Raw genomic sequence first — 9,899 nt, forward strand, 5'->3', positions numbered from 1 at the left:
TGAAATTTGTTAAGGTAAGAATGTGTTCTTCCACATGCTCCACGTGGACCCGAGGAGCTGTGTTTTGCGGTTGAAGGGATCTCTGTAAAGTCAGCCCATCCAGGAGCTGCTCACAGATGATGTAGCTGCTGGCTTTCAGCCTGCAGGACTGTTTCTACATCATCCAATTCCTTCCTCCCTCCCTCCCTCCCACCCTGTTCTCCCTTCACTGTGTAGCTGAGGATCACCTGAATTCCTGATCTTTCTGCCTTTGCCTCTGAAACTCTGGGGTTACAGAGGAGCACCCCCACCTTCACTGCTTCACTATTTCTACTGGCTGATGTCTGGTGGGATGCTAGGCCTGTCTGCTCCTCTAATGCCCTTGCTCAGTCTCTAGCCTTCTCTCCATCCTCTCCCCACCTCCTTGCCATGATGAGTGTCTTTTATTGATCTTGAGACAATGTCTCATACTGTAGCTGGCTTCAAAGCTGTAACAATCCCAGTGCCTGTTTCTAGATTTGAGAATACAGATGTGAGCCACCGTTCTTAGCTTTGTTTAGATGGGGACTTCTTATATATTGCCCAGATTGGCCCTAAACATGAAGTGACCTTCCTGCCTTGGCCTCCTGAGCATTGGGATTGTAGGCTGCACCACAAAGCCTTGACCAGTTGCAGTTTTGTGGCGTTTATGTACTTGGTGTCCTTTGTACTTCCCTGAGTCAGGTTTTAATTTAATTTGACTGCCAAGGAACAACAGGAACCTGTATGAAAGCTTTGGGGCCTGACCTGTAGCCATGACCCCCAGGCTCCAGAATAGTTCCTAGTGAGCAGGCTTCTGACTCCATGCAGTTTACAACAAGGCTCATGTCTTCACAGTGGGAGTCTTGCATGCTGTGAGGTGGGAGCATGGGGAGGGGGGAGGGAGGAATGGAAGACGGTGGAGACAGGATCTTGCTATGATGCCCTGACTGGCCTCAAACCCACAGCAATGGCCCTGCTTTGGTCTCCTGGGACTGCAGAGGTGTGTACCCCAAGTCCTTTTCCTTTCTTTAATGCAGATCCACATTCTTTAAACTTTAATTAATACATTGCATATATACAATATGTATAATTTATACATGTCTGTATGGATGTAAGCCAAATGTACAGTTTCCTTCTGCCATCAAAAAAGCATGTCAAGTCCTTTGGAGCTGGGGTAGTTGTGAGCTGACATCCTTTTCTGGGGACCAAACTTTGGGTCCTTTGGAGGAGCACAGTGGTCTTGGCCATTGAGCCATCTCTCTGCCCCAGACCTGAGTCTTCTCTCCCTGATCCCTAGGCCTTGTGCAAACTAACCACATACTCAGACACTGCCTTAGCCTGACCCGTGTTTCTCCAAAGAATGTCTAATATTCCTTGTGGGGAGGCAATCAAGAGAAATTCCTTCAATTCCTGTCTGAGGAGACCTTTCTGTCCTTCAGCTTTGTGTCCTTTCCCCTTTCTTTATACAGACCAGACCTCACAGAGATCTGCCTGCCTCTGCCCTGGGTGTTGGGATTACAGGTGTGCACCGCCACATCTGGCTACCCTTCACGGGTTTCTAGGATGGTGGTTTCTAAGCCTTTGCTCCTTCACTTTGCTCTCTTCCTGTTTTCTGAGGGATAAGGATTCTTAACATTGTTTCTAAGAGCGGGCGGCCTCTTTCAGGATTTTTGTACTTTAAATGGTATGCCCAGAGGCTGGGGAGAGGCAAAGTATCAGCAATGGAAGCAAGAGAACCCAGCTAGGCATGGTGGCACCTCTCAGGAAGCAGAGGCAGGCAGATCCGAGTTGGAGGCTAACCTGGTCTACAGACTGAGTTCCAGGACAGCCAAGGCTACACAGAGAAATCCTGTCCCAAAAGACTAACCAAAGTAAAGCAAATAAAAAGGGTGAGAGCCTATGGTCAGAGCCCTAGAACCAGGTAAAGGACAGGTGGGTATGACAGCCTGTAGTCACAGCACTCAGGAGGGAAAGGACAGGGATCCCTGGAGTGAGATGGCTAGTTAGACCACCCAAGTTGAAGGCGAGTCTGCTCAATGTATAAGCTGTACAGTAATCATGGAAGACATTGATCATAGAGCCTCTGGCCTTGAGATGCTTAGTTCACGCTACTGTTGCTGACATGAAATACCAGGACCGAAAGACTTGCTTTTTTTGCTTAACTTCCACATCATGGTTTATCACTAAAGAAAGTCAGCTGGAACCTGGAGGCGGGGCTGATGCAGGAACCAAGAAGGAGTGTTGCTCGTCATGACATGCTGACCTTGTTTGATTGGAGTTCGTAGGACCACCAGCTCAGGTGTGGGTGACACCACCCACAGTGGTCCTAGTTCCCTATCAATCACTAGTAAGAAAATGTCCTATAGGCATTTTTTTCTCAGAGTTCCCTTCTCTCAGATGACTTTAGCTTGTGTCAAGTTAACAAGATCAGCCAGCACAACATGCATGCACACACATACACATCACTCTTATACACATATGGGCCCACACATATGCTAACATGCATATACACAAACACGAGACTGACTTCTGGCCTGTATGACCTGTTCTTAGAGAGTAAGCCACACACAGTGAACAGTCGTTCCTGGTGCGGGGTGTGTGCTGTATGGACTCCCGGGAGAGGGACAGGTTTTCGATGACTTCCTGTCTGACCCATTATGGAAGGTGGGGACGTCAAGGTGGTTCTTTATTTACCTAGAAATGTCTTCTAATTTAACTTCAGAGGGACAGTTTTTCCATCGTGAGTCTTGAACTTTGCACAGGGCGGGGTTGGGGGGGGCGATGCTGCCTGTGACCTTTGTGTCTCTGCTTCAGTCCCGGCTGACCTGGAGTCCTTCTGGAGACTGCGATCTTACGCTTCGACACTCTTTTTACGTTGGTTGAGGTTTTTTTTTTCTTTTTATTATATCAAATTTGGGCAACTCTGTAGTTTGCTTATTAATTCTCTCCTTCTAGGACTCCCCCAGGCACTGCAAACGGGTCCTGGCATCTATAGAAGCCCAGGTTTTTCCTTCAGTCTTCTGTTTCTCAGATTAGACTATCTCAACCATCCATTTCTCAGCACACTGACTTCCAACTCAGATCCAACTACTTCATTATGTATCTATCAGGGTCCGTTTCTTTAAAACAAGGTTCTGGCTTTGAGACACAGTTTTTGCACCACCAGCCATGTTAATATTTTAGGCATGATGTCCTTTGTTTTTCGAACGCACACTTCTAAGTTTGGTTTTGTCTGGTAAGATCACTTTCTTTTCCCCAGGGTTTTTCCTCGGCAGCTATGACAGGTTACAAGGCTACTTTAGGCTTCGTCTGTTATTTGCATAAGGGTTTATTCTCCTTTGGAGCTAAGAAAATGTTCTCAGATGCTTCCTGGGCACACAAGCTTTCTCTCCGTCAAGAACCCACGGCAGACCGTAGTCCACATATGGCTCATGTGTCCCTGGGTTAAAGGTGTTTCTGAACGATGCTGTGGGAAGAGGGAATTCCTTTGGAGGCCAGGCCAGGTCAAGTCATGACAAACTGTAACAGCTGTTTTTCCAGGGAGCTGTCAGGTGTGGGGACTCCTCCTGGCTACATGGTGATTCTCAAGGCCTCAGACTCTGTTCTTACTCCAGTTGCTTCTTTTCATGAGCAGACAGACATGGCTTTCACGAGCCTTGTGTAGTACCTTCTGAAGTACAAGACTGACAAATCTCAACAGTTCACTTTTATTCACTATCTGGAGAATGATTCTGCAGGTACTTTGATTTTAAATCCTAACCATTTTGTGTGAAACAAAATTTTCCTTGTCTTCTGAATTCACTTTGTTATGATTTTGGGGTTTTGTAAAGGAAATTGAACTGACAGTTATTTTAGCCCCCTGAACTATATCCCAGTGTTTGCGACTAACATTTCTGATGTCCCGCGTGAAACTGAAAAATGTCTACTTGCAATTTCCACCCCCAAATAACAAGAGGTGCCCAAAACACGATTGTGGCTCCAAAGCCCAGTCATCCCCAGTAAAGGACCAGACTACCACCACGCCTGGGGTGCAGAGCTCACAGCTGTTTTCAATGCCACACGTCCAAAAGCTGCTTTGGATATGTGTGTTATTTAGTTGTTCTCCATCAGAGGTTGTCCGTTGGGAGTCGGCTGAAACCTTTACTGGGGAGGGACAAGAGGCATGTTGCTAGGCACGCGTTTAGCTGGCCATAATCAGGCCTGCCTCCACCAAACGAGAACTTGGGCAGCCCTGTGTGACAGCTCTGAGGTGGAGTGAATAGGTATAAAAGTCAGACCCCGGTGTCTGGCACAAGGCCCTTAACCTGCCTGCTGCAGCTCAGCTCAGCTCAGCGTCCTGCTGCCCCTTGGGGCTAAAGTTCTAGTTCTCCTCGCTACTCTGCTATGTGCTGTCCCCGTCCTCAGTGAGACGGACAATTTTAGTAGAGTTGCTTTGGTTCTCCAGGGCAGACCCCTTACCGGGCTCCAAAAGCCAGCAGGCGGAAACCCCTGGATGGAACTTTGTTCTTAGGCCAGCCTGGATCTAACCTGATCTCACAAGCCATCTGAGCAGAAAAGAAGCTGTTCCCGAGTTTCCTCTGAGAATTGTCATCCATTTGCAGACTGCCAGAGTGTCCCCACCAGTGGCCCACCTCTTCTTTCCTTCTCTTAATCCCTCTATCCTAGCCTGGCACCCAGCTATGCATGTGCACGCATGTGTGTAGACATACTGTGTTGAAAATATTGTCTCCATGATGACTAGAGGTCTGAACATGCATGCATCTGCAACATCTTTACTTCAGAGCCTAGATGTGCATGAGGTTCTTGGCTCTCTGGTACAACTTAGGTCTGGAAGGCCTAAGTACTCTTTATGTGAAGTTAGCTCAACAGAGCTCCTTGGGTCAGCAGGTTATATATGGGTATATTTATTTGGGTAATCTTAAGAGTAGCAATAAAGCCTCATGCAGAGGGAGGGCTGGAGTACCTGAGCTTTGTCATTGTGGGCTGCAACTGGTGGTTCCAGGGATGCTTGGAAATAATGGAACTTCAAAGAAGTGGACTAAGGGACAGGAAAGAACAGGGGTGGGGATGGGGGTGGTGGGACAGGGCGCCCTAGTAGCAGAGCTGCTAAGGCATCTTTACACTGCCAGTCACGCTCAAGGCCGAGGATCTTCAGAAACAAGTGGGAGAGACCTCCTGGTAGTGAAAACCTGGCACTCACAGCCATGTGGACATGAGAAGCATCTTGGAGGCTCTGGGCATCTAATCCTTTTCTACAGACTAACAGGATTCCATGTACTAGTCAGTTAACGTAACGGCAGCCCATAAGAGAGACCCTGCTACCTGAAGGGACAGTGCATGTACAAAGAACATTTTAATTAATTTATTTATTTCTTTACACATAACTGAAAGTGATGTTACAGTACATAAGTTATTTACAACTGTGCAGTAATGTGTTGCAAAATAAATTATCTAGAAGGCAGCAAAAGTACATTGTGAATGTATATAAAACTGTACAAGTTTGCGGATACACTCTATAGGATTATTGGCTCTGTAGTGTTTCAAGTTACGTTCTCAGAAAGAGAAACAAAATGCCCAAGATTAAAGGAAAAATATACAAACCACGTGGATTTGACTCCATTAAAAACACTATCGGAGAGTCCTGGCTGCGTCCCTGTGTCCAGGCAGGCAGCAACCGGACCCTTGCCGGCACCAGTGTCCAAGCCTGTCCCGGGGACCAGGGCGGGACAGCACTTTCCTGCCTCTCTGACCCTGAGGTCACTGCTTATGCGAGGTGGACGCCTTAGTCTATTTTCCATTAGTTGATCAGAATGGAACGAGGAATTAAAAAAAAAACACACTCTGCTCTGCGACTCCTTAAGTGCCCTGTCATCAGCTGGAAGAAAACCCAGAAGGCATGGCTGAGACAGAGCCACCTTGTCTGTGACCACGGTCTCCTTGTCCCCAGGCCTGGCAATGCTCTGCAGTGTCTGGGCCTCGTGCTCCCACAGCAACTGGTAAAAAGAGACGCATCTACCTCACTGGCATCTGGAGGGGGGAGACAGATGGCCAGGCCAGGTGCAGTCTCTGGGCTCCTCCCACTTGATGGACGCGGTGCTCCCTCCTCCGCTGCCGGGACTCATCAGCAGCACTGGGCGACCTATGTGGCCCTTGTTTGTGTCCTGTGTCTTTCCTCTGGGTGTCATGCTGGCAATAGTACGAAGTCATCGTTGACGTCAACCATGGGCACGTAGAAGGATGGCACCTCATTCACACACAGGGACTTGTGCCCAGCAGGGTCCAGCTCCTGGGCTTTCAGCTGCCACTCCATCCTTTGCACGGCATTGAGGGCTGCAGCCTCATGCTGCTGCCGCATCAGCAAACACGTCTGAAACACACAAAGTGAGAGGGATTGTCAGGCCCTGGCTTCCACCACTGCCATCAGGCTTCCACCCTGGCTCTTAACCCAGAACCTGGTTCATCCGGACGAGGCCCAGATCCTCCTAGAGTCAACTGTGTGAGGACAAGGTTAGAGAGCTTAGATCAAGCGGATGGGCCTCCCCTATGCTGACCTTCAGACTGGAGTAACTCAGTCATACTGGGGGTCTGACTCTTAACTCACCTTTGGGGGTTGCAGATCTGCTTTCACTGGTGTGTGTTTTGTGTTCACAATAGTGATGGCATTTAAAAGTGTATACAGGAACTTGGATGGAGTGGGACATGTTTTAGGACCAAATGAGTCATTTACTCACTGTTTGTGGCTGACCCTGAAGGACACTTATGGGCTAAATCATCCCAGTGCTCAGAGCCATGAAGTCATGTAATTGCTAAGGTTAAGTGAATGATTTATGAGATTCAATCCTGTGAGCCTGAACTACCAGCATCAGTTTCCCACTCTATAGGGAGACAGAGCCTCCTCCAACCCAGTCTCACATAGTCTTCTGAACGGAGAATCCCATTCACCTTTTGGTTTTAAAAGAAACACTGAGGATCTTTTCACCAAGATTCCCTTTAAAGAATTTTAGGACTGTTTTATTACTAACAAATATGGTCAAACTTTGTCTTGCCACAGTCGTCTCCTAGACAACATCATCTGGGATGAGATGTGACCCAGAGGTGACTCTAGGATGGAGTAAGAGAACGGAGCAGGAGCTCATAGGAAAAATGAAAAACCACCTCAGCTCTGAGCCCTGCTTTTGACTAGCCTCAGGCCTAAGCACAAGGGCTTCTGATTCTCCCCAGGTCTTCTCAGCATCTCAGAAAGGATAAACCTCTGTGCAATGCTAACATTCACAATCTGTCACGTACTGTCTACAACAAGTATTTGATGACAGCAGGAGACTCTGGGTTGACTTCCCTGCATCAGAAGAGCAACACTTATGGGGATACTGCATGAACTTCTTTTCCTCATCTGTACTGGTATGCCGGAGCCTGTTGCTACCCTATTTGGCTTTAGCAGCTGTAGGTGGTGATTTGTGTCTGTCTTGTTGATCTACCTTTTCCCATCCTCTTGTGTACTGCAATAGCCAAGTGTAGAAGGTAGGTTGTAACCTCTTAGGAAGGCTCACGCTGGGTTGTGCCAGGAGCTGCTCCCTATACCTGGACAGAGGAAGACAGACCCAAGATCTTTGCATCCTGGCAGTGGCACGGCCCACGAGAGCATCTGGCACGAGCACTCACCTTCATTCGATCGTACTTGTCGTCTACGTCCTGCAGCCAGGAGATGAACTGGCGGGCATTGAAGCGGTCTCGCACAGACTTGTTTTCATCCCCCTGTGGGATCAATAGGGATGGATGTTCATAAAAGCTCTGGTTCAGTCAGTCCTTTGTCCATCAGAGGACACAAGGAATGCCTCTTTTCAACCGTCTGTTCTTGCCCTTGGGTATTCCCAGGCACTGGTAGGCACAGACTGGGGCAGCTGATATTTTCAGGGCTCCACAGTAGGCCACATGTGGCCTCTGTTCTACTGGTTTAAGATTACAGGATCACTTAAAGCTAGTAATGGTTATGTTTTAACGTATTCCCTTTTAGAAGCTCAAAGTAATGATTCTGCTTTGAAAAGCACAGCTGAGATGTCTGAGGTGGAAACTTGAGGATCTTGGGTAGCCTGGGATCAGTTTCCTACTAGCTCTCCTTTGCATGGAATGTGTAAGGAATGTGTATTTAGGCAGAACTTTTGGTTTGTTGAAGCAGAGGAGCATTGTGTCTGGAATGGTGGTACACACCTTGTATACTCTGGCCCTCAGGAGCAGGAGGCAGAATCAGAATTGAAGGCTGGTCCAGACTACATGAGATTCTTTCTCTAAAAAGAATACCTGTTGCTAATCTGTGCAAATGGGGAAAGTATGTGTGTCCCTTTTCCCCAAGTGTAGAAATGTTAATGGACTGAAAAGAAATTTTAATCCAAGTTTATTTAGTTATACCGTACACGGCAAGGGGCCTCTAATGACAGACATCACCAAATTCTCAATAGCCAGGAGGAACCATGTTATAAGCAGCTACATGCAGAACAGGGACACAGCCCAGCCTAGGAGTAAGTCTAACTGCCATGAGATTTCTACAGAGGATAGAGAAAATAGTGTGTAAAGAATGTGATGGCCTCCGTATGACAAAACCCACCTCAGATACCCACAGCCTGGCAGTCGTTTGGGGCGGTTATCTGTAGGGGACTGAAACTGCATCTGAAACAGTGCTGACCAGAAATAAGTGACAAAGCTAAAAACGGCTGCTGGGAGATGGCAGGACAGTGCTTGGTGACAGGTTGAGGCAGGAACGCAGATAAGGCACTGGAACGCTGCTCTGGTGAGTAGTATAGACAGGCTAAGTGCTTCTAGCCCTGTGGCTCCAGCTACCCCACATAATGCCAATTTACAAACACAATGAAGCTAAGAAGCTCTGCTAGGCCTCTGCAGCCTTACAGGCACACTTCCTGTGCCCCCATGTCTTGTTGCTGCAGTTTCGGTCAGTCGGGGAGAGGGAAGAGGATGCCACCCATCCCCTGTGCCTTCTGAAGCAACCTGGGGCTAGGGCCCCACAGCTTGACCTGAGCAGGGAAGTCCTGGCAGTGTCACTGACCTGGCTCTCGAGAGGCATGTTGTAGACCTCGGAGTCCAGCAGCATTGTGCATGCACTGAATGGTACTGCCTGATTGGCAATGGTTCTGGCTGCCCGACAATGAACCCGAAGAATCTCTTGCTCACAGGACACAATCAGCTTCTCCTGAAGGAGGAGAGGAACAGGTAAGCTGAAGATTCTTGTCAGCAGGCCCCGCCCATGGCTCCACTTACCCTCTCGATGCTGTGCTGCAGACGCAGCTTACCCCGCACAGCCTCTTGTTGCTTAAACAACTCCTTCAGGGGCTCTGCTAGAGAGGGAGGGGGTGCAATCTGCAAATATAAGGGGAGAAGGGTAAGCCACAATGAGCGTATTAAAAATGTGGACATGTTACAGTCTAGTATACTATACCCAGAAACTTGTTGAGAGGTGGCAGATGGTTACCTAGAAGCACCACGGGGGAGTTGAGTGTGAACCCTACAAACAACAGCAGGAAAGGCAGAGCATCTGGGGTCAGGTGTACCCACCCACCTATGCCAAAGGAGCACTGTGGGAAAGTGGAAATTTTGAGTGAATAGGGTGCATGCAATCAAAGTGTGCTTACAGAATCCTGAACCCCGGCTGAATGTCTTGGGGTGTGGGTGGTGTGGGGAGAGCTAGACAACCAACCCTATGGAGTGTCTCACAGACAATGAGGCATGGGAGAGGATAGATGTCTGTGGTGCTTAGAAGTTACTACGGAGTTGAGCTTCCAAGGCAGACACAGGTAGGAAAACAAATTCTGTTGTCCCGTATCACTCTACATCAGAGGAGTAGCATGCAGGTGGCAGGGCAGGGTTGGGGCAGCACATGTAGTTTCCTGTGA

General features: G+C 48.3%; 1 protein-coding gene across 6 annotated transcripts in view; it reads right to left on the minus strand.

The window, feature by feature from the left end:
* Window positions 1-5,384: 5,384 nt before the first annotated feature.
* Window positions 5,385-9,899, minus strand: part of ANKRD11 (ankyrin repeat domain containing 11) — a 150,076-nt gene continuing 145,561 nt past the window's right edge. For all 6 annotated transcript variants that reach the window (XM_080936808.1, XM_080936809.1, XM_080936807.1 and 3 more), the window contains 4 exons: window positions 9,268-9,366; window positions 9,056-9,199; window positions 7,660-7,752; window positions 5,385-6,367 (listed from right to left, as the gene is read on the minus strand). In XM_080936808.1, the coding sequence (XP_080792934.1) occupies window positions 6,182-6,367; window positions 7,660-7,752; window positions 9,056-9,199; window positions 9,268-9,366 (522 nt within the window). In that variant the 3' untranslated portion in view covers window positions 5,385-6,181. The remainder of the gene's footprint in view (window positions 6,368-7,659; window positions 7,753-9,055; window positions 9,200-9,267; window positions 9,367-9,899) is intronic.

The sequence above is a fragment of the Micromys minutus genome (assembly GCF_963924665.1).
Source record: "Micromys minutus genome assembly, chromosome: 24".
NCBI classification, from domain to species: domain Eukaryota; kingdom Metazoa; phylum Chordata; class Mammalia; order Rodentia; family Muridae; genus Micromys; species Micromys minutus.